General features: G+C 41.1%; 4 protein-coding genes across 4 annotated transcripts in view; 2 read left to right on the top strand and 2 right to left on the bottom strand.

Moving 5' to 3' along the window:
• Positions 1 to 3: 3 nt before the first annotated feature.
• arl16 (ADP-ribosylation factor-like 16) lies at positions 4 to 3,130 on the bottom strand. The gene is made up of 5 exons (XM_030057725.1): positions 2,906 to 3,130; positions 2,721 to 2,776; positions 2,502 to 2,618; positions 2,294 to 2,409; positions 4 to 2,121 (listed from the first exon to the last, which is right to left on the bottom strand). The coding sequence occupies exons 1-5, from the start codon at positions 3,012 to 3,014 to the stop codon at positions 1,956 to 1,958; spliced, it is 564 nt and encodes a 187-aa protein (XP_029913585.1). The 5' UTR covers positions 3,015 to 3,130; the 3' UTR covers positions 4 to 1,955.
• A 117-nt stretch (positions 3,131 to 3,247) lies between these two features.
• On the top strand, positions 3,248 to 5,924 carry fn3krp (fructosamine 3 kinase related protein). The gene is made up of 6 exons (XM_030057724.1): positions 3,248 to 3,510; positions 4,118 to 4,269; positions 4,402 to 4,493; positions 4,670 to 4,752; positions 4,875 to 4,997; positions 5,125 to 5,924. The coding sequence occupies exons 1-6, from the start codon at positions 3,370 to 3,372 to the stop codon at positions 5,461 to 5,463; spliced, it is 930 nt and encodes a 309-aa protein (XP_029913584.1). The 5' UTR covers positions 3,248 to 3,369; the 3' UTR covers positions 5,464 to 5,924.
• Positions 5,925 to 6,677: 753 nt separating this feature from the next.
• The window catches only part of tbcd (tubulin folding cofactor D), a 35,363-nt gene continuing 19,750 nt past the window's right edge, over positions 6,678 to 22,290 (top strand). Inside the window, exons 1-13 of the mRNA XM_030058121.1 lie at positions 6,678 to 7,163; positions 7,314 to 7,364; positions 7,546 to 7,643; positions 7,767 to 7,868; positions 8,033 to 8,179; positions 9,294 to 9,349; positions 12,745 to 12,877; positions 13,751 to 13,796; positions 15,129 to 15,261; positions 15,884 to 16,026; positions 16,124 to 16,184; positions 16,331 to 16,405; positions 16,577 to 16,671. Of these exons, the coding sequence (XP_029913981.1) occupies positions 6,983 to 7,163; positions 7,314 to 7,364; positions 7,546 to 7,643; positions 7,767 to 7,868; positions 8,033 to 8,179; positions 9,294 to 9,349; positions 12,745 to 12,877; positions 13,751 to 13,796; positions 15,129 to 15,261; positions 15,884 to 16,026; positions 16,124 to 16,184; positions 16,331 to 16,405; positions 16,577 to 16,671 (1,321 nt within the window). The 5' untranslated portion in view covers positions 6,678 to 6,982. The remainder of the gene's footprint in view (positions 7,164 to 7,313; positions 7,365 to 7,545; positions 7,644 to 7,766; positions 7,869 to 8,032; positions 8,180 to 9,293; positions 9,350 to 12,744; positions 12,878 to 13,750; positions 13,797 to 15,128; positions 15,262 to 15,883; positions 16,027 to 16,123; positions 16,185 to 16,330; positions 16,406 to 16,576; positions 16,672 to 22,290) is intronic.
• znf750 (zinc finger protein 750) lies at positions 17,137 to 21,233 on the bottom strand. The gene is made up of 3 exons (XM_030058122.1): positions 21,090 to 21,233; positions 18,301 to 19,601; positions 17,137 to 17,803 (listed from the first exon to the last, which is right to left on the bottom strand). Exons 2-3 carry the CDS (start codon positions 19,578 to 19,580, stop codon positions 17,173 to 17,175), a joined length of 1,911 nt encoding a protein of 636 aa, XP_029913982.1. The 5' UTR covers positions 19,581 to 19,601; positions 21,090 to 21,233; the 3' UTR covers positions 17,137 to 17,172.

The raw sequence follows: 22,290 nt of genomic DNA, 5'->3' as shown, positions 1-22,290 counted from the left end.
TAATTGTTAATTTGATTTTATTGGTTGGCCATTTCTCAATTACCTTTATTTCACAACTTGTCACATCAAATAACCATGAACCATGCATATTCATAACCATTGGACAGACAACACCGTTCATTTGTTATGCACCTTATGCCCCCTGCTGGTCATACCTCAAGCTGCACCACTACATCATAGTGAAAAGCTTGGCTTTTTTAAAATGTATTTATTAATTTATTTATTTTAAAATTTTTAACATTTACTTCTCATGCTTTACCAGAAGATGAGGTATACATATTTGTTATTTAATTACTATTGATAAATGAGATTGTTAATACTGTAAAAGTTAGTAAATGTTAGGAAGATATGGTCTAAGCAATAACCCAATGATCAGTGATTATTCTTTCCTCTGCTATGCTGTTTTATTCTTTTACTAGTAATTCACTGAATTGTTATCACCATGATATAGTCAAATTATTCATGAATATTGATGATATCAATATCAATATCTCATGAACATAAATTTAGCCTAATATAATCTAAATTTCAAACAGGATGACCAAGTGCTCAAAAGTGAACCCCTGGATTTGCAAGTCAAAAATATGAAGATGAAGACGAAGACTAAAAAGCTTTACTTCAGGCACAACTGCACGGAGCAAGACTGTATACTATAAATGAAAGCTTTTATTAAGAATCGGGGCATGTCACCTTAGTCACCAACCTATTTCAATTATATTTTTAAAAATTATATTTTTTTTGTACCACACCTACACAAGGAAATGAAGTTAAGGCCTCTTCTGTGAAATTGTGATTTTGTGGCTTTTGTTATATTGTCACCACACACTGTTTTGGTCTGGGAATTTGTGCTGTATATAATTGAACCACTGATTGATATTTGACCCTATATATACTATCACAACAGTACACCCAGTTTGGCATCCCTTTGGAGCCACACTCTGATGAGGATCTTGTGTTTGATAGAAACCAGTTTGTGTTTTGACAGTGACATGCCTTGATTAATCATTAATAAAGACTTTTTATTTATAATACACAATACTGTTCTCTGCGAGTGTAATAGAAGTGACCCTCTTTTCACTTCATCTTCATATTTAGCTGGTAACTACTCCAGTCAGCTATGAAATGTGACTAGAAATGTTGATGAGTTACAAGTTACTGTTACCTATAACCCAGAAGTAGTTCAAGAAATAGCCTACTAGTCTCTGTTTGAAATGATCCCCCTTGACTTAAGATATATTAAATTTAACAATTCACATCAGTTTGTTTGGACATAATACAGCGTGTAAAACCCTCATGCCAAAAAGAGACTAATGCTTATGGAAACACTTATTAGTACAACAGTAAATCTCCACTTTCCAAAGATATGTCCTGTGGAGAGGAGGTGCTAAATGGCCCATAGGTCTGAATTTGAGTGTGAGTCTATCTGTGTTGGTCCCATTGACTCGTCAAAGGTCAATTAATTAAACATGGAGAAAATAACTGAATAAAACCTGCAAGCTTCACCAAGACCAAATCATTGCTTGGTAAGGTAAAAACAAACAGCTGCTGGTTGTATGCAGCCCACTAGGGTCTATTTTACAATTAAATATTGAAATGTCAAACCAAGCAATCGTTCCATACTCCTTTGAATAGTGCAATACATAAACTTCTTAGTTAAGCCTAAGGCCTTAAACTTTATGAAACCTTATAAAAACTGTCCTTAAGAACACTTTTCATATTCACATGGTGAGACACATTATTATATCTCTTGTCATCTGTCATTGCTGTTTTTTAATTGACGACTGCAGTCAATTAAAGTGCAGATGACCCATCCTAACATCATTTACAGGTAACAGTGTGCAAAACAGTCTTTGGGAGTTTAAGATGATGATATTTCTTGTCAACAGGCTTGATGATATCATTCACAGGCCTATGGGAGCCCTGCCACCTTATGAGGAACAAAAGGATGATAGCAGTCACTTGGTTGTGGTTGAGTCCAACCAGCTCAGCACCTCCTGTAGTCCCTGACCAGAGCGTGCGCTGAGTTCCAGTGTTGTGATTGGCTGAGTAGCTGATGCAATGATGTCGTCCATTCTGAAAAGTGACTTCATCTCGATCAGACTCATGGTGCAAGGCACATCCCTGGAAAGGGGCGGAAGGGGAAACTATCAGAAGATGGAGGGTGGTGGTGGACCAAGGCTTTCTCCAAGAGACAGAAATATGACACTGACCGTCCCTGTGCCTTGTGTTAAACCTCCTTACACAGAGATCTTGTAAAGAAAGTAAAGTGAGGAACAAGGTGCTTGAGCATTACCTCTTGTTGAAAAGAATAAGCACAGAAGCAGCGCGCAGAGGCTCAGCGGAGAGAACCGACAGCAGCTGGATACATGAGGATGAAATCTGGGTGATGTTGGAGGAGTCCACCATAAACTATGGAAAACCACAAAGCAGTGACCGGTCTATCAATCTGACATTTCAGCAATGACAATCAAATATGTTACTTGTTTAACTTGGTGTCTCACAATGACAGAGGAGCAGTCAGTGAAGTAACTCGGCCAGATGGGGCCCATGCAGCCTCCCAGCTCTCTCACTGTCAGTCTTTTCCTTTTCAGCTTCAGGTCTGTCAGGTTGGTTCCTACCTGTGGCACAGTAAAGATATTAGGTGACTAATGCACTGTCAATTAAACAGACAAAACACATTACAGCAGTATGCTATATCTGGATCTTTTATAATTACTCACTGTTGGCAGAGTCGGTGGGGTTTCTTCCAGGTTACTAGATCCATGTGAAGTGATCTGTAAAAGCAATCTGTTAAGAAAAATAGCTGCACAGAAAAAGTTGAATTTACTGGCTAACAAGCAGCTAACGGATCTAGATGCTGTATACAAATCTATTAGTTCTCAACAACAGACCGCACACAGGATATTTTGTAGACGTTTTAACAACAGCGTTTTCCCAACACCGGTTGCTCCGAGCAGCAAACACATTTCATTGCTGCCCATTACCGAATTACTCGAGCAGCAAGCTAATTTCATTAATGCTCATTTAAATAAAAAATAGTATGTTAAATATTTTGTTTTTCAGGTAAGCTATGGAGTCAGGCTAGTCAGCTAGCTAGCAGCTTCACTATCACACAACGAGAGCTGCATTGGCTACCATGGCGACGCTCACGTGACGGTGATACGACGCCGTGATAGGACAAAATAGAAATCAATCATGGAAAGGTTTTTTTTCTTATTGGTCCGTGCTGGGTGAAACGGAAGAAAAACAGGAAATTCCCTGGGAGGCCAACCTTCGTTTACATTAGTTTGCTTTAGCACACCAGTCGGAGGTGTGTCACATTACAGCAGAAAACACCCGTCAGCTCCATCAGACTTGGATTTGGAGACCATGGAGGCCAAGTTAAAGAAGGAGTTGGGGACCTCGGTGCTTAAGCCAACTGGACACTCCGGAGGCGGATGCATTAGCGAGGGCCAAAGTTATCATACCGACACTGGGACAGTGTTTGTGAAGATAAATCACAAGAGTCAGGTTATTCATTGCCTCGTTGTTCATCGTTTTAATGTACCATACTGTCTTTCCTTTAGTCCATCTAACTGCCGTGTAGCCCCCATGCTAACTGTACGTACCATTTATGGCTAATTTGAATGTCACCGAGTGAGAGCTGAAGCGAATCTGCTGATGCTGCAGTTCACTTGTTTGATTTGCTCGCTGGCTCTTCCAGTGGTGTTTGTCTGCAAACTTTGAAATAAAGAAAAAGTCTGATTTTATTCTAATTTCTGTGGAATTAAGTCCTGTATTCACACGTGTTAGCCTGGGATTAACAATTCACATTTGCAACGTTACCCCCAAACTCTGGGCTATTGTCTGTTTCACAAACTGGACATCAGACTAGTTATAACGGTGCCAGGGTCAACAACACTTCATCTATCCACCCAATGGACTGATTGTTGTTTACTCTGGCCTCAATTTACACGGGCTGTAGTTTGTACTGTGTTTTGGGAAAGCCTGACGTCCTTGCCCAGCCAGAGCAGTACCAACTGGCCCTAGGTCAAAGATCCTCTGGGCTAAGTAAGCTCCTAGCCCCAGGGTCAGTGTGAACAGCCCCGTTGCTAATCACTGTGTTTGTTTTATGTAGGCCAAACTGATGTTTGATGGGGAAATGGCCAGCTTGAGTGCCATTTTACAGACAGAAACTGTGAAAGTCCCGAAGCCTGTGAAGGTGATTGAGCTTGACACAGGAGGATCTGTGTTCGTGATGGAACATGTGGACATGAGAGGTCTTAGCAAGTAAGAGCCCTCTCAAAGGTGTGGTAAGATCAGTCTGTTGCTGGCTCTTGTTTGGGTTGGAGTGTTTCATACAGGGTTATATTTTCTTTTTTCTGAAATTATATGTATTCTGAAATTCTTGCCTGTGTTTAGGTACTCAAAACAACTTGGAGAGCAACTGGCAGATCTGCATCTTCACAACAAGAGGCAACTGGACAAACAAAATAAGGAGCAGAAGACAGTGGGTAATTCACCTGAATAATAAAAGCACAGACGTCCCAACACATTGACCAAGTACAAAACAGGAATCTTTTTTTCCCCTGTCATTTCCACACCAACTCACTTCACTAAACAGCAAGCAACGGTTTGTGTTAACCTAATAAGACTAATTAAGATGCATGACTTCTGTGCATGTACACAGGAAAAGGAGCTGGGCAGTCTGAGATGCCTGTTGCTGAAAAATATGGTTTTCATGTAACTACATGCTGTGGATACATACCACAGGTAAAATGGCATTGTAGAAAACGGCATACAAGATTACATCAGGCTTTTTTTATTGCCTCTAAAGTATGCCTGTAGGTGTTGTAGTACTACTGTAGCCTTAAATTGTTTTCTTTCCAATCTAGAACAATGAGTGGCAGGATGACTGGGTGGCATTTTACTCCCAGCAGAGGCTGCAACACCAGCTTAACCTAGTGGAGAAGTCCTATGGAGACAGGGAGGTCAGGGAACTGTGGTCACAGCTGCAGGTACATCCTCCCTCAGTCCTCAGCATAAGCAACAAGCCATATTCATGCACCTCTTCATGAATAGTTCAGAAACATGATAGTCTCACATGATCTTCTCCATGACTTTGTTCTAATCTGCCATTTTCAGTTGAAGATCCCCCAGATGTTCTCAGATGTGGAGGTTGTACCTGCTCTTCTCCATGGAGACTTATGGGGAGGCAATGTGGCAGAGTGTGAAGATGGGCCAATCATCTTTGACCCGGCTTCCTTCTATGGCCATGCAGAGTTTGAGCTGGCCATTGCTGGGATGTTTGGCGGCTTCAGCGGCTCTTTTTACTCTGCTTACCATGACAAGATGCCAAAGGCACCAGGCTTCGCAAAGAGAAACCAACTGTACCAACTGTTTCACTATCTGAATCACTGGAACCACTTTGGCGGAGGCTACAGAGGCTCGTCTCTAAAGATTATGAAGGACTTAGTGAAATAATTGCACACTCATCCGCTTGTAGGAATCTTGAAACTTTTATGAAGTTTTATGAAATTGTTGACAGACACTAATTTACTGACCTGGCATTGCTTTTAATCACTGAAGAGAGTAATTTAAGATATTCCAGAATCAAGTGGACACAGAGTTGAAAGCATTCCCATATCAACCTCCCAAAAAGACATGAAACCTAACTTTTATTTGTCTTAAATTATATGACTGAAAAACAGCTTGTAAGCTTTATTTTCCAACCTATATATTTTTTGCAGTGGTTTCCTTGGTCACCCATGCACTTGGCATGAAACTCAACATGCATACTGACTGAATGATTATTTATGCCTTTGGTGGCATGATGATATGCATATTGCAACCAGCAAAATGTCTTTGTTTACTAATAGATGTTGCATCATTAGCTGATTTGTCAATGCCTATCAAAAAATAAATCATACTCCCACTTTCTGAGAGATTGTTTGAAGCATGGGACTTGTGTGTGCACCATAAGGTAACTGAGATATTATGTGTGAAAGTCATTTACAGTAGAATAACTGGCCTCAGGCTACCATAATTCACACTGTTTAACCCCCTGATTTATAGTGCTTGTGTGTGTGTGTGTGTGTGTGTGTGTGTGTGTGTGTGTGTGTGTGTGTGTGTGTATGTGGTCATGCCTGTCAACCAAAGACACTGTCAGTAAGAAATTATAAAATGGTCATTCTGACTGGCTTAGTACAACAGCCCACATGTAATCTGTTACCTCGTAAAAGGTAATTAAAATTAAGTCCATTATTACAGACCAGCAGAGGTGGTAATTAAGTACTGTAATTTATTAATTTTAGGCAATGAACTCATATAATCTCCACCACAGTTGGAGTTTCCAGTTACTATGCAGAATAACAAAATTTTTATTAACATATTATGCATTTATAGATGTTAGCCTGGAAATAAAAAAAAACAAAGATACATAGAGATAGACACACATCTATGCATCCCTCTGCATATAGATAGATATATGTGAGTGTCTGTCTATCTATATTCTATCTATTGTATTCTATCCTTATCTATTTCTATTAATTCTATTCGATCTAATTTTTCTTTAGGAACTCAGTGGAACCCAATCGTACTGTACACTGGTTCTCTATGTCCAGCCATAATGCAATACAATTGACTTTGTGCTGCAACGCGCAGTCATTCTGACCCTTCTCGCTTGCCGTACCGGGGCGGGGTGCAAACACACTAGTGAGGGATGCCAGCGGCTTTGCTCCGGTTTGGAAAGTAAAAACAATGTCGTAGAGTAGTCATCTTCACGTGAACATGTCATTCGCCTTGTTTAACCAAAGCCGCATATTCTATGTTTTATGAAATCTGTCGTTTTGTCTAGTTGTGGCTGAATCCACACCACACCCACACTCATTTTATTCGCCACTTACCATCATCTACTACAGCTAGCTTCTGGATGCTACACTCCCTGGCTGCATAAACCTCAGAGGCAACCAAGACAACTTGAATAGGTTTGAAATTCAGCAGCATGGCCCTGGCGGACACAGAGAATGGGAGTAACGGTGGAGGAGGTGACTCCGAGGCCATAGCCATAGCCAGCGTGTTGGGGGGCTTCAGTGAGAGCGCCGAGATAAGAGCTCTGATCGCCAGCCTGCCGGAGGTCCACGGGGACCTGGTGACCCGGGAGTCTGCCACACAGAGGTTCCTGGGTGAGACAGCCACCTCGGATGCATACTGTTCACATCAGAAATCACATACAGCCTCACACTAAATACTCACATTTTGGTTAGTGTGTTGGATCATTGACTGTAGCTAGTTGCACATAATGATTTTTTTTTCTAAACATTTTATCTTCACAGTTATAATGAACAGATATCAGGAGCAGCCTCATCTGCTGGATCCACATCTAGGTAAAAGTTTAATTGCATGCAATCTGTGGTACTGGTGTCATAAATCCTCTCAGGAGAATGAACATAAGATAAGCACGACCCTTACCACTCCTCCTCCTCCTCCTCCTCCTCCTCCTCCTTCTTCTTCTCCTTCTTCTTCTTCTTCTTCTTCTTCTTCTTCTTCTTCTTCTTCTTCTAATAGAATGGATGCTGAACATGATCCTCGACTTAGTAAGGAATGAGAAGTCTCCACCTTTGCTGGTTCATCTGGGCTTCAAGTTTCTCTACATCATCTCAAAGGTCAGTCAGGAGCAGATATCCTGGGAAGTGACACCAGTTCTTGCCCTGCTAAATCACCGTGGTATTGAAGTCCACCAGAGCAGAGTTTTTATTTGTATGTTTGTTTGTTGTTCTTTTGGCCAGGTGAGAGGCTATAAAGCCTTCATGCAGCTTTTTCCTCATGAGGTGGCTGATGTCCAGCCAGTGTTGGACCTGCTGTCCAGGCAGGATCCCAAAGACACTGAGGTGAGTCTGGCATTGCTTATTGCTGCTTAAGAGCAAAATAAATCAAGCCAACAAGTGGGATGGCATCACTGGCTTGACTCATTGTTTTCTTGGAAAGTAGTGCTTTCTGTTTTTACATCAATTTGACCAAACATTTGCTTGTGTCTATAATATACTCCTCCCAGATTTGGGAAACCCGTTACATGCTGCTGCTGTGGCTCTCTATGACCTGCCTCATACCCTTCGACCTTTCACGTCTGGACGGGCATCTGGAGTCAGATGGGGGCCAGGCCAGAGAGCCCATCATGGACCGCATCCTCAGTATTGCTAAGGTAATGTCAGGAGACTGTCTGTTGTTGTGGACATTGGTCTGTCACTTTAGGCCGTGTTGCCCATAATCGGAGAGCTGAGTTATCAAGACATGATGTTCACTAAAATGTCTACGGAAGGCTGGTTATAGGTAAAACGCAAGTAATTTGATTTCCATTAAAGTGATTCTTAGTGGGCAATACTCACGCTCTTACTTTCTGTAATTAGAAAGTCAGTGGCATGCCCAAGATTCAAGCAAGAATTCAGATTGAAGACACCAAGGAGAGAATCCACAAGTTGGTTTTAATGGTGATTTTGTTAAGCCTTTGTAATGTTTGTATCTAGACAGATAAATAGACAGATTGTTAGATAGATAGAGCCTTAATGGATCCTAAATTGGCAAATTCTTGTGTTACAGTGGCAGGTTATCCAGACAATGCACAAGAACAATGGTAGTTTAAACAAAACAAACCTAACACAACAAATAACAAAATAAATAAAGTAGCTCAATACAAACAATACAGGGAAAAAGAGAAAAAAGCCTTCAAATACCCTTTAAGAGTCATAAAAAAATATACTAAAATATATCTATAGAATATCTATAGACCTTTGACTTTTGAACCTTTACACCATCTGTGTTGGTAGTTCAGGGTCCATCTATTCAAACCATATTTTTCCAACATTATTCCAACATTTTTGTTACTTCTAATCGATGCATAATGCTGATCAAGATTTTATGCTGTGACCACAGGCTTTGCCAAAAATAAAATCACAATCTATGCAGCCCTGATGGCCCACTTCTGGTCATTGATATTTAATAAAAATATGAGAGGCACTCCCATGGGTATATTTTAAACAACTCTATCCCCACTTGACCTCCTTTTTCTTTTGTTAAGCTTTTTTTTTTTCAGCAACTCTTTTCATAGTTGCATTAGAGGGAGCTTTGATTGATCTAGATTTGGATTTGCAGGGAGCACAACAAAATTAGTCAAATCCATTTAATCCTTCTTGCAAATGAATAGGAGTTTCTGAATGAAAATGAATGAAAATTACTTGAAAAATATTGTGACAGTCCTGTAATTTTGCAGTCATGTTATTAATATATACTGTATAATAATACTGTATGTTTTTTTGCAGTCTTATTTAACTGTCAGTGACAGCTCCAGGGATGCTGCATCTGTATTGGTGTCCAAGTAAGTACAAAATCACTTGATTGTCATTGTACAGTTGTATCTACAAAAGCCGTTAAAGGATTCATCACAATCTGAGCCTTTTCCCCCTGAATTCTGTTAACTAAGATGCTTCATGAAAAAGATGTTTAAAGAAATCTATCTTCATTTATTAGAATTTGCATTGCAAACTCATTTTGTAAAATAAGACACATTTTAATCAAATGTCCTCAGGAGTTCTTCATGAGTATGGAACATGAAAACACGCTCATTACCACAAAATACCTCTGGTCACCTCAGAGCTTTGGGCAACAAGGTTTTGATAGACAGTTGTCAGTGTCTCTCCGTCTTTTCAAACATATTTAACAATGTTTCCCCTCACTGATCACATTAGTGCCATCAAATCTCAGTAGAAGCTAATTCACACATACTGTATGACTAGACCTGTGTTGAAAAGATCGATCCTCCGATTTTGAATCGATCTTCATTTAAATTCCCATGGATCGATCTGTATGCCGAAAGATCGAACTTTTAATATATATATATATAAAAATGCTGTTTTTGTGTGGAATATGAACGTATGTCTAGGGAAAATTACATGGAGGGAAGCAAATCTGGGTGGCACAACCCCTCCAGTCGTTTCACCTGCACCTGCACCACCAAGAAAAAATATTACAACAACTGCACTGGCACCGTACGAGTCCAAAAGGAGAGTTGCCACTCCGCTCTATTTTCGCTGGCTATCAGCGGCACACTGGCTTAGCTTGTCTATTCAGAGAAGCGGTATCACTTTGGCTTATTTTTTTTTACTTATCTGTGTTATCACATGCATACTACTGCTCATTCATTGGTAGTTGAATTGTTAGGTCTGTTTGATACGTAATTTACATTTTTAAAACAAATAATTTAACATATTGTTAAATTATTTGAGTCACGCTTACTGGTAAACATCTACTGCTGCAAGATAATTTATTATGTTCTACAACTCATAAACATACACTAACACAACATACCAAATGTTTGAGCAACTCATAAACATACACTAACACAACATACCAAATGTTTGAGCAACATATCTCCTCTGGGCTACAAAATGTGGTCCTAGCCATTTTTACCAGTCTTACAGCCATTTTAATTATCAATACCTATATTAATTTGTTGTCAAATGACACAATATAATACAAGTATTAATGTGTTGCATAACTAGACAGGCATGTAATTCAGTAACAGCTCAAAATGCTTTTAAATAAAACTAACCAAATCAATATCGGATCGAATCGAATCGGATCGAATTGTGATAATTGATTCTGAATCTTGTGAATCGGAATCGAATCGATTCTTGAAATTTGAATCGATACCCAGCACTATGTATGACTACTTATCCACCCTTAGACAGGTGAGACATGTCTGTAGATAAAGTGAAATATATGATGGCATTGAAAGCTGCTGGTCTGAAAAAGTTTAAATAGACTTTTTAGACCAACCATGCCAAGGTACTGCTTTAAAGAAACCCTGCGAGAGCCTCTGTGCACTCTGGCTTTTTCCTATTATTTGATACTATATAATACCATAAGCTATAAGACAAAAATGAGATGAGTGTACACTTGAAAGAGCATTCCAAGAATTCAATGCAGTAAAGTCACAGTGGATGAAGAAATCTGCCAGACACCCCACCCCATGAAACAATTTAGTTATGTACGTCAAACAGCCTGTATATTGTTCCTGCTGTGCTGTGAGGTAATTTGTTTCCTAGTGGTTGTATGTGTAATAAGCGGTTTATTAATGTCCTAAATGGCCACTTTAATTCCCCACTTTTGTGCTTTGTTGTACTGAAAGTTTCTAATATTCATCAGACAGAGTGTACATAATATAAATATGGCATTTTGCAGTCCTTGATGATAAGCCACCCAATTAACATCAGTAGCCATTGTGCCTTGAATACTAACAAAGTTACAGCTTTTTGCAGAGCTCTGACTTAAAATCAAATGGGAAATTGTCTGTTGTTTGTTACTCAGGTAAACTAGTTTTAATTACAGACTCAAAAATCAAGGGCTCTATTTATTGAAGGATTTTACCACAGTTAATACCAGTTTTATGGCACTTTTCCATTGCATGGTATCGGCTCTACACGCCTTGACTCTACTGGCTTTTTAAAATTTTTCCATCGGGCGAAAGTTGAGGATAGTATCTGGTGCCGGATACCACCTCCGCTGAAGTTCCAAGTGATCGGAGCAGATACTAAAAGGTGACATGAAAACACTGCAGACCACTGATTTGTCGGCGCGAAATGAACAGTGGTCGCTGCTTACAACCGGGAAATACTCATGAAAGACTCACGGAACTTGTGTCATAGTTGATAATCTGTCCATTTAAAAAAAAAAAAAAATCATCTTTCATCATTCAAGTCTCAGTAACACTATTAATGTGAAGCAGCCATTCGGAGTTGGTCTTGTTGGCTTATTATTATTATTTTTTAATAAATAAAACACTTGTGGGGCTCTGATAGAGAAGGGCAGGGGAAGGGAAAAGAAGGGAAAAACTGGTCAACATGCCCACAAGCGACCGGTGAGGCTTCACTTCGATATCCTCCATGATATTTAAGTCTTTCATTAGCTGAAGGCGGACTGCAGTCTCCTGGCTCTTGCTGCTGTTCACCATGTCGTTTTCCCCGCTTGCAGGTAACAACAAAGACGCCACAGAATTCCTTGCAGGTCGAGCATGCGCAGTCGTGACTGAATATTCCGGTTCGGGGCATTTTCCGACTAAGGTGTTTACATGCCCCAATATTCCGGTTGGAACAGGTACATGCCAGGGGTCTTATTCGGAATTCTCTCCAACCGGAATATGACCTTAATCGGGTTCGGTGCGCGTTTACATGACACGTGCGCAACCGGAATATTGCGAATATTCCGGTTAATACAGGAATAAGGTGTGCATGTAAACGTGCTCACTGTGAGGGGATACTGTCAGCACTCAGCAATGGAAAACGAAATCCAGAGAAGTAACCAGCACCAAAGCAAATAGTGCCAACACCATGTAACAGAAAAACGCCATATTTCTCCTTGCATTTTGATTGGCTGAGAGGCAGTCTGACGAGTGCCAGTATCTTGAGGCATTGGCGCTCCATCGAGTTTATATGGCTTTGTGCCTGCAACCACATCACGCCAGTGCCAGTGTAGCATATAATGGCACTCCCTCCTGTGTTTTATGGCTTAATAAATGCCTGACAGCTCATTGTTCAAACCCCCAAAAAAACGAAAACACACAGGAGCCACAAAACAAAATTCATTGGCTGTAATTGCTTTTCCAGCCAGTGGAGGGCAGGCTTGTATTCAGGATGGTGTTGTTGATATCAGCACACGTAAAGCCACATGTGTCCTTTTTATTGCTCTCTTGTCAAATTCTACTTGACTGTGCAGATTTATGACACGCCCTGATGTGAAACAGAAGCGCCTGGGAGACTTCTTGGACTGGAGCCTCACCACCATATCCCATAGCAATGACCAGTCCGTGGCAGACATAGTAGTGCTGGATGGTGCTCTGCAGTCTCTGGTAAACACACAAGCTCACTCAGCACACTTAACGCCCATGGTGTGTGTGTGTGTGTGTGTGTGTGTGTGTGTGTGTGTGTGTGTGTATGTATGTGTGTTTTTTTTTTTTTTTTTTTTTTTTTTTTTTTGTAACCTTTGTAGCTGGCACATGCGCGCTTCTGCGAGTATTCTAACTTGAAGAGGCAAGTTTACAAGAGCCGACATGTTTCACAGAGTAGGTAATGCGGTTTTGGCAGGTGTATCATGCACCTGTTGTGCTGCGGCAAGTGGCTTGTGTGCTCCAAGCTAAACAGCAAATGCGAAAGGGGCCTTAGTTGACTGTAGTTGTTATCAAATCCCATTTTCACCCCATTTCCCCTGATGCCTCTCAACATTAAGCCTACCGTCATTGCAAGTCACTACTAATGATGCAGCGTCATTTCAAATCACTTCCTATCAGCTATGCTAATTAAATGCATGCCTCAAGCAAAGAGTGTGACATTCATATTTTTGGCCCAGAAACTTGCAGTGCATGTTAAGAAACCGTCTCTTTGTGATACAGGCTGCAGCCTATGTGCTGCTTGAGGCATTTAAAACTGGCTCTGTGTGTTCAGATAGGAGGCCTGCGGGTCCTATACTTACTCTTCTTTTTTTTCCTTTTTTTCTTTTTTTTTCTTTGTTGGGGAGATTGAGGTTTCTTCCTACTCAGTAACGAGTCCTTGTTGGAAGAAAAGTGGTTAATGTGAAATGTGGTGGTGAGATTTATGGGGTATTATAATTTCTGAATAATTTGTCAGAAAAATACATTGTTTCAACACATGCAACAACAAATGCAACTGTTTCTAGTGTATCTTGTATTGTGGATTGATCTGGCTGTTTTATTTGTGTATCTCAGGCACAGCTTTTCAAACATGGAAAACGAGAAGACTTATTACAGTATGGTAAGTGTCCTTTCAGTGGCCATGCATACTTGAAGTAAGATTATCGATTAATATGAATGTGAATTGGTTTCACAGGCCTCTCAAGAGGACCAGAGGCATTCAATTGGATTGTCTGATTGGAATTAGAACTCAGTTAGAAAAAAAAGCAATCCCTGAAATATCAATTCAGTAAAAAAATGGTTAATATAACTTATAGAAATGCTTAATTGTGTAAGTTCAATCCAAGGACAGGAATGTTTTAGGTAGTAGGCTATTTTTTACGATAAAATGTTTTTGTATGGTTTAAAACTGGCCGTGTAACATATAAGTGTAAATGTGAATACCGTGTGCATTATATGCCACTATGGTAAATTTGCCCACCTGGTGGCACCTATTGCACACCTGACTGGCCAAGAAGGGGCCCCTGTCACTGTGATCCTTCACATTTCTTCCCTTTTTCGCTATCTTCTGTGGGTTGTTTTGGATGTTCTTTCTTGCCCACTATGAGGGTTCTGTCCTGTTTTTGTATGTTGTAAACTTGTGGGCCTGTAAAGCCCTTTGAGACTGTAAACAGTGATTTGGGGTTCTAAATAAACTCAGGATTCAATATGTTTTATGGGTCACTCCAGTTGCACAAGCACAGATGTGTAAAATCCTTTTGCTGGGAGGCTACATGAGAAAGCAGTAAATACTAAATATAAAAAAGACAAATACAATATAATAGTAAAATATAAGACCTATACAGGAAAACATAAGAATTGAACTATAAGTCTGTCATTTTGATAATGTTTTTCTTTCTATTGAAAACTTTCTCCTTCAGGAATCAGTCAAGCATCATATTATTGTTGCTGACATGCACATTGTCACATATTGTTACTGTTATTATTGTCACATATTGCTAGTCTTTGTTCTGTTGTGATACAGACTTATTTGTGTTCACAGTTTTTTTATGGAAATGTCTCAAGCATATTTGAATGCATGATTCCAGTGATATCTCCCTTTTAAAGATTGTAAAGGAATACTGAGTAACCCCGTTGGTTAACTTTACTGTTATGTGATGAGAACATGAACACCAATCACTTTGTACCTGATAGACCATTTGCTGATAACACTGCATATGTTATTATAATATTATAATGTTAAATATTATATTTTTTGTTAAGTGACTAAGGCAACTAGCATTATCTCAAAATTAAGAAAATGTTGATTACTATTAATCACTTAGCAGGAAGTTCACCAATGGGCCAGTCTCAAAGAAAAACATGCTGTATTCCTTTAAACATAACAGTTAATGTATTTTTGTTATTCAGTTACGGGCTTACAGTGGATAACACTGTTGTTTGTATTCCACAGCTCCTACAGTTCTGCAGTGTCTGGAACAGAAGCGTATATCAGAGAGCAGCCAGGCCATGCTGAGGAAGCTGGGTGTCAAACTGATCCAGAGGCTCGGCCTCACCTTCTTGAAGCCACGTTTGGCCAAGTGGAGGTCAGACCTGAGACTAGCCCCTTGTATCTAAACGTGTGAAACTGCTAAAATGTATAACTCATTTCAAATGTAAAGAAACTTGGTGGCAAGTACCATTTATCGGGGTTGTGTCCTAACCACAGTGGCCTGGGTTTGAATCCAGTCTGGGCCCTTTGCTGCATGCCATGCCTCTCTCTCCACTGCCTTTCCTGTCTCTGTCTGCTGTCAATATCAAATAAGGCAGAAATGAAAAAAAAAAAAAAGAAAGAAAAAAAAACTTTAGAAAATTTAGTTTGCTTCTCCATTAAACTGAAGTTTGCCTTGCCATTAAACTTACACTACTTCAGTAAGTTAATTGTTTCATTGTTGTTAAATTCTGTAATTGTTTGTAATTTATCTCCTTTACTAATTTATTTTTTGTAGTATTGTTTATTTCATGTGATTTTTATCTCTTTCATATACAAATAAAATGTAATATTATCATTACCAAATTATTATCAGCCCCAGTGCATCAAATTTGGCAATGCTTAATGTCAGATCTCTTTAGTGGCAGACTTTCACGGACTGTCTCTTTGTGGAGATTGGGTTACACTAAACAGGTCACAGCAAGCTGTTTTGTTGTTGATGTTTTTTTCCTCCGTAGGTACCAAAGAGGAAGCCGCTCTCTAGCAGCCAACCTTGCTGCGTCCCAGCCTGCTGTAACCGTTGCAGCTGTGACTCCTGAAGTGGAGATGCAGGAGCAGGAGGAAGACTATGACATTCCTGAGGAAGTGGAGAACATTATTGGTCTGTGTCTGCTTCTGCACGGTTGTTTATAAACCTTGTCACTGTACTACATTGTCTTTTGCAACATATATTTTTTTTTGTATGTTTTATTTCACAGAGCATCTGCTGGTGGGACTGAAAGACAAGGAAACAATTGTGCGCTGGTCTGCAGCCAAGGGGTAAAACCTGCATGTGTCACTGTTATCAAGCTAATATCAATTCTGAGAAGTTCATAACAGGACATGTTTGTTTTGTTGCCTGTGTTAGTCTTCACTTCAAAGGTGACTCTTTATGTGTTACTGCAGTAATCTTTTATTTCCCTCAGCATTGGGAGAGTGACTGGGAGGCTTCCCAAGGAGCTGGCAGATGAGGTGGTTGGATCAGTGCTGGATTGCTTCAGGTGAATTCATGCTGGAGGCAAACTGACTTTCTCCATCTGTCACGCTATGCAACTTTAATCTCAGTCACCCAGTAATCACCAGTTTGTTTTTTTTATATCAATTGACCCAGTCACATAAGGACAACTTTTCTAGTCATATGTGTGTTAACTTGTGTTGTGTGGGTGTTTAAGCTTCCAGGAAACAGACAACACTTGGCATGGTGGCTGCCTGGCGCTGGCAGAACTGGGCAGGAGAGGCTTGCTGCTGCCTTCCAGACTGCCAGATGGTAGGTGTCAACACATTTCACATTGAACTAGTCACCGTAAGACACGTACATTATTGTTTCAAGACAGTTTTTATCTTATTTATTTGTCTTCTACAAATTAACAATATTTACAACACCACAACCCTCATAGTCAGTTATATACAATACAAAAAATTTGTTCCAATTTAAATATTAAGACCCCATATAAACAATGTCTTTTACTATTTTCAATCAAGTGGGAGACATAATATGCACATACAGCTATCTTTGACAGCAAGTCTCTAGATTTAAGGAGATTTGTTTAGCAGTGGATGTTGTGGCTGAATCACACAGGTCACCTGCTGTTCCTGTCATTATTGACTAATCTTTCAGCGCTGCATAAACATTTAAATGCTGACATTGTAGAAGTTAATCCTTTCAAGTGGAGGCTTTACAGTGCAGTGATGAATGTTAAAGATAGCCTGTCCATATGACAAAATATTACAGCATTCAGAGTTTATGTAGTCTCTTAGTCTGTTTATGTTAGCAGCAACGAGGTCTCCTCCTCAGCATCCGCCCGGACTGTTTACCCTTTGCTTTCTTGTTTGGTTTCTGGCAGTGTTGCATAGCTTGGTCACTGCTTGTTCTTTTTAGCCTCCTTGCCATAGCGCTCTGCGCAGCCTCAGTTGGCTGCTTCTCTGTGTGGATCAGAGTTGGAGTAGAGGAAGAGTCTGGGCTTGCAGCCTCCGTGGAGTCATCTAAGGCGCTGTCTGCAGTGCTGACACTGCAGGAGGAGGCTGCAGAGCTCGCACTGGCTAACTGACAGAGAGCCAGTGCTGCAGTTTGCCTCTGGTCACAAGGCTCCTCATCTAGCTCAGTATCTGGCCCCTGCTGATGACCCTCTGAAGGGCTGAGAGTGGAGCGGTGGTCTGGGCTGCAATGTGGCGCTCTGAGACTGAGGTTCAGAGGCAGTTCCTCCCCATCTGATTTCTCAGTGTCAGGGCAGCTTGCTCTGTGGTCAGATGAACTGACATCTTTGCCCTGGTCCCTTGTTGAGAGGTTTAGGGGAGCCAGATCATCCTCTGTATTGTCATTATCATGATCTTGCTCTGATGAAGAGTCTGGACTTGCCTCAGACACTGACGAGGATGGATACCTGCTGTTCTCAGCTGACCTGAGAGAGACAGAGAAGGAGGAAGAAAAATGATTTATTGGCATGGTCATTCAGTGATATCACCTTACATAGCATGCCCACTTTATTGCCAAACATTTGTGCCAATAAATAAGTTTTAAGACCCTATTAAGAGTTCTGTTTTCCTCTTTGGACTGCCAGCTTTAAGTTATAATATAGTTCAGTTAAGCTAAGCCTAATCATCAGTGAATTGCCATATGTCAAGGCAAGCCATCTTTTATTTCCCTACAAGGAAAATTTATTATGCATTTAAATTTAAAATGTATTTGGGCATTTTAAAACAAAGAATAAAATATAGCATCAATAACCATCAACAAAAAAAATCAGCATTTTTATGCTGTGATTTAAACCAGATCCCACAGTTGGGATCAATTAATTTCTGAACCTCTCAGTGACACAGTTGGCACCTTGACACACCATGCAGGGGGCATTGACTGTTTGCTGCTAGATAAATACAGGAGTATAGTGATTTTACTTACCCTCCACCAACATGAGTTCTCAGCTGGAGCAGGCTTTGTGCAGATTGCTCCTCTTTTAGGTCTGTTCTGATGGGTTGTGAGTTGGCTGCAGTGTGTCCTAGTTGGGAGGTGGACAGAGGCTCACCCAGGATGGTGTACTGTGGGGCCTCTGTGTCCCTCTGGATGACGTGTGAGTGGCTGGGTCTGTCCGGGGACCCCGAGGCTGAGAGACCTGCCTTAGGGCTCATCCTGGTTGCCTTGTCTCCACTTTGTCTCTCATTGTTCTCCTCCTCTGGTGGTTTGCTGTGGGGGTCATGACTAGGACAAGGGAGAATATATCCATAATCCTTAGGCCCAAGGGCTGGCCCATACAAATCCAAAGGATGATATCTGGATCCTGGAAAGGGCATGGGCAGCTCATGGGTTCTGTGCAGGCTGTAGTGCAGAGGTCCTGGTTGAAGGGAATGGCAATATCTATACTGATACTGGGGGAAGAGGGAAGGGTGAACTGGGGCGAGGGGCTGTGGTATCACTGGCCTCTGGGGGTCTAGAAACTCTGGGCGGAAGGACGGATGGTTTTGCTCGTTCATGTGGTGATTTCCTGAGAGGTAGTAGGGAGGGTACAGGGGGCGGTCAGGCAGGAGATAAGGAGGGTATTCAGGAACCATGGGAGCGGGGAAAGGTTTTAAAGGAATGGATGTTGAAATTGTGCCCCATGGAAAGGCGGGGTGGTTGAAAGGTGGGACAGGAGCTTGTGGCTCCTCTGACTGCTGCACGGGTGACCTGAAGGTTTCTGCACCATCACGGTTGGGTGTGACAGGAGAGAAGGCGGATGGGCGTGGCAGCGACTTTGCCTCTTTGTTGTCCTTGTGTTCTCTCTCTGAAGCTGGATTTGGTTTCATCACCTTCTGACTGTCCCTCCTGACTGGACTGTCACAGCCAACGTCCACTTCTTCAATGTCTTCCTCACTGTTCCCCTCTTCAGCTTTGTTGTCTTCAACATCTCCCTTTTTCTCAGGGCTAATGGTCTGAACTGCAGGGAGGGGACCTGAGCTATCCTTGACTTTGACAGGAGAAGGCACACCCTTTGCCAAGGGCTTGACTTGTCTGGCTGTTTGCCCACCTTTCTGTGACACCAGGGAGATGGAGTTCTTACACAGGTTGTATTTCATGTGGTTGAAGAGATGGGACTTCTCATTGCAGGTGAAAGGACACTGGAAACACTGGTACTTGAAAGGCTTGCCTGGTGGTCGGGGAATGTAGTGAGGCCTCTTTGGCTTGCGTTCCTGAACAATTTCCATCTTGACTCTTGCACACTTTCACTGAAAAAAAAAACAAGAATGGACATCACAGTTGAGTAATAAGCTAAGTTTTACATTTCGTTCAGCTCCTATTCTCTTTGAGAGTATCATTCTTAAGCATGTAAGAATAACTCATTGTGGAGCATTGCTAGTTTGGGACCACATTCTCACTTAATTCACTCAGGAGCATTACTCTTGCAGAGTTGCTTGACTGGTTCAGGTGGTGAGTGTCTCACATTGGAAGTTTTTCTTTCCATGTTTCCTTAGCTGCTCAGGCAGAAAAATCCCTAGGTGTACTAAACAGTGCACCCTCAGGCTAATCTATTCCTGCAACTGTTACTTCACCCGAGGTTGGACACCAAACATAGGGAAATAGTCAACTATGAAAACCCACATGCTGTATGCAAAGTACCTGCATGTTTGCATAGGTACACTTGTGCCCCGCTGTGGTTTGGTTCATTGGTAGAAGCATAGAAACGCCTCTACGTGGCCTGCCTCAGTCTGTCTGTCCTTCTATCTGCTCTATTATCATTACAGTCATCTATTTCATAAGGCGCTAGGTAGGCAGACGAGGTACTCGGTAAGTCAGACCTGGAGGGCATGTAGAGACTTGCTCTCTCTCACTCTACGCTACTAAACTCGATGCTGTCGGCGTGGGAACCATCAGCCACCTGCTTCCCATGACTACACCTGCGGGATGCACTCAGCTCCCATTCATCACCTGATGAGCTCACCAATTCAGAGACAGTGTGGCTTGGAGTTCTTCAAGAAATGCCTGTGTGATGCAACGAGCGGCATGAGTAGCAGCAGTTGAAACCAGCCGTTCCATCTGAACCACAGACACTTGTCATTTGAAACACTTCACATTCCCCTTTGTAATGAAACGCCACCTCGAGCTGTGAGTTAGGCGTTGCTGGGCGCCGCTTCAAGGAACCTGCTTGTCATGTGCTGTCGCAAGAAGTTGTCCCTCAAGTTTCTGTCCAGGTGTAGTAGCACGCAAAGCCACTCCCTTCTTAAGAACATAATTTGATTTGGAAATCCTATCGTTACTTTGTCATCTTGGTATGATTGTAATTTAGTCAGAACTTTTTCTTCCTAAGAAATATATTTATTTTACATTGTATTATATGTGCTCAGATGATGTCCTCTATGATTAATATTAAACCCTAGTGTGCTTGTGTTTATTATTAAAATGTTCAGAAGGTTATATTTTTCTGGCTATGTTTTATAAAGGTCTTTCACAGGTGTGTGTTGCACTGTGTGTTGGTAAAAGTAGTGCAGACACCAGATAATTACAATCCAAAGGTAACAGGTGCATGGGTTATTGCTGAACTAAATACACCTGTATCCTCACAAAGCAGTAAGTAAGAGTCATTGCCACCAGCATGCAGTGGCTTTGATGGCGCACCATAAATAGTAACTGGTCTCTCTACTGAAAGGTCAAATAATATCAGCTTAATTCTGCTCCTTTGTTGATAATTGGGTTGAGGGAAAAAAAGATTGTCTTACCTGCTCTGGTTGTGGCAACAGTGTCTCTTGAGTACTTCGTCTGCAACAGAGTGGCTCTCCACGATCCGAAGCCAGTGTTAATCTCTGAACGGGCTGTTTTCTATAGCATGTGTTAAGGTCCGGAGTGTGTTTGTGAGTGTGTGTGAGCGCTACTTAGTGATGTTTAGTTGTGTGGTGAGTTCCTCTCTCTTAGGTGTTGTCTCACCAGGAGGTGGGGCCTCAGCCCAAACAGCAGGGCCCTCAGGCAACACTGATGTACGTGATATTAGTCAAGCCTCAAGCGATGATTTACATGATGGGTGTGGGGGAGTGTGTATGTGTGTGGGGGGGGCACCCTCCCTCCCCCTTCCTCTTTCCTGTTCTGTGTCTTTCTGCTCTTTTGTGGAAATGGCCTCAAAGCCATCATCCGGGTAGCTAGACCAAGCTTAATTTTGCTGTTACTCTAAATAACCTGCTGATTGAAATCGAAGTATCAAGTTTCAAGTTGAGCTGCGGAACAGCAACCTGAAAAGATGACTAAGATTTGCATACCGCCATGTAAAGTTGGAGCTGACTCTATTTAATTGTAACTGACTCTTTATGTGACCAAACGGACCATTCAAATGTAATGCTGCAGATCTAAAACCTAGTACATTGTTAACCACTTAACTTCCAAAATGTCTAATATATGTGCCAATATGACATAAGGCAAAAAATCTGGTAGTAGCAATTGTTAAGTGTGTGATGTCCATTTGTTTCATGGTTTGTTTAAGAATAATTCCAGTTATTTTTAGATGGGGTCTTATTTTCTTAGTTTTTCCCACCATGAAATTGGATTGTGATGAAAATTTCATCATTTGCACTGTTAAGCTGTTGTATTTCCAGATGGATTGCGTTTCTGTCCAATATATATGTACAGTCTCCAGCAGTTGAATTCAAAAAGTAATTAAAATATATTTAACACTGTAATACCCACACTGTAGTTACCTATCTTTGATTTGCTGCATTCAAAATTTATCACAGTATTTCAGCGATAATAATCCAATTGATACTTTTTTTTTTTTTTTTTTTAACCAGTGTTCATACACTTCCTTGTTTGCTTTGCGTCTTGCCAGTCCTCTGCTATTCACATCATGTCAAAAGAAGCAGAAGAACGGGTTTTTGTCGCCTCAATTTGAAAGCCTTTGTGTGTTTTCTCATTGAAACCTCCATAAATTCCGTT

The sequence above is a fragment of the Myripristis murdjan genome, chromosome 8 (genome assembly GCF_902150065.1).
Source record: "Myripristis murdjan chromosome 8, fMyrMur1.1, whole genome shotgun sequence".
In the NCBI taxonomy this organism is placed as follows: domain Eukaryota; kingdom Metazoa; phylum Chordata; class Actinopteri; order Holocentriformes; family Holocentridae; genus Myripristis; species Myripristis murdjan.
This window is presented reverse-complemented; position numbering and strand designations above follow the sequence as displayed.

What these genes read in the sequence shown, in the direction of transcription:
- fn3krp (XM_030057724.1), top strand. Translation starts at nt 3,370, where the DNA reads ATGGAGGCCAAGTTAAAGAAGGAGTTGGGGACCTCGGTGCTTAAGCCA. An exon ending in GACATGAGAGGTCTTAGCAA is followed by an intron (nt 4,270 to 4,401) that starts GTAAGAGCCCTC and finishes GCCTGTGTTTAG; the next exon opens with GTACTCAAAACAACTTGGAG. An exon ending in AACTGTGGTCACAGCTGCAG is followed by an intron (nt 4,998 to 5,124) that starts GTACATCCTCCC and finishes TGCCATTTTCAG; the next exon opens with TTGAAGATCCCCCAGATGTT.
- arl16 (XM_030057725.1), bottom strand. Translation starts at nt 3,014, where the DNA reads ATGAAATTAGCTTGCTGCTCGAGTAATTCGGTAATGGGCAGCAATGAA. An exon ending in CCCCACCGACTCTGCCAACA is followed by an intron (nt 2,619 to 2,720) that starts GTGAGTAATTAT and finishes ACTGTGCCACAG; the next exon opens with GTAGGAACCAACCTGACAGA. An exon ending in CTTATTCTTTTCAACAAGAG is followed by an intron (nt 2,122 to 2,293) that starts GTAATGCTCAAG and finishes GCCCCTTTCCAG; the next exon opens with GGATGTGCCTTGCACCATGA.
- znf750 (XM_030058122.1), bottom strand. Translation starts at nt 19,580, where the DNA reads ATGGAAATTGTTCAGGAACGCAAGCCAAAGAGGCCTCACTACATTCCC. An exon ending in AGAACTCATGTTGGTGGAGG is followed by an intron (nt 17,804 to 18,300) that starts GTAAGTAAAATC and finishes TGTCTCTCTCAG; the next exon opens with GTCAGCTGAGAACAGCAGGT.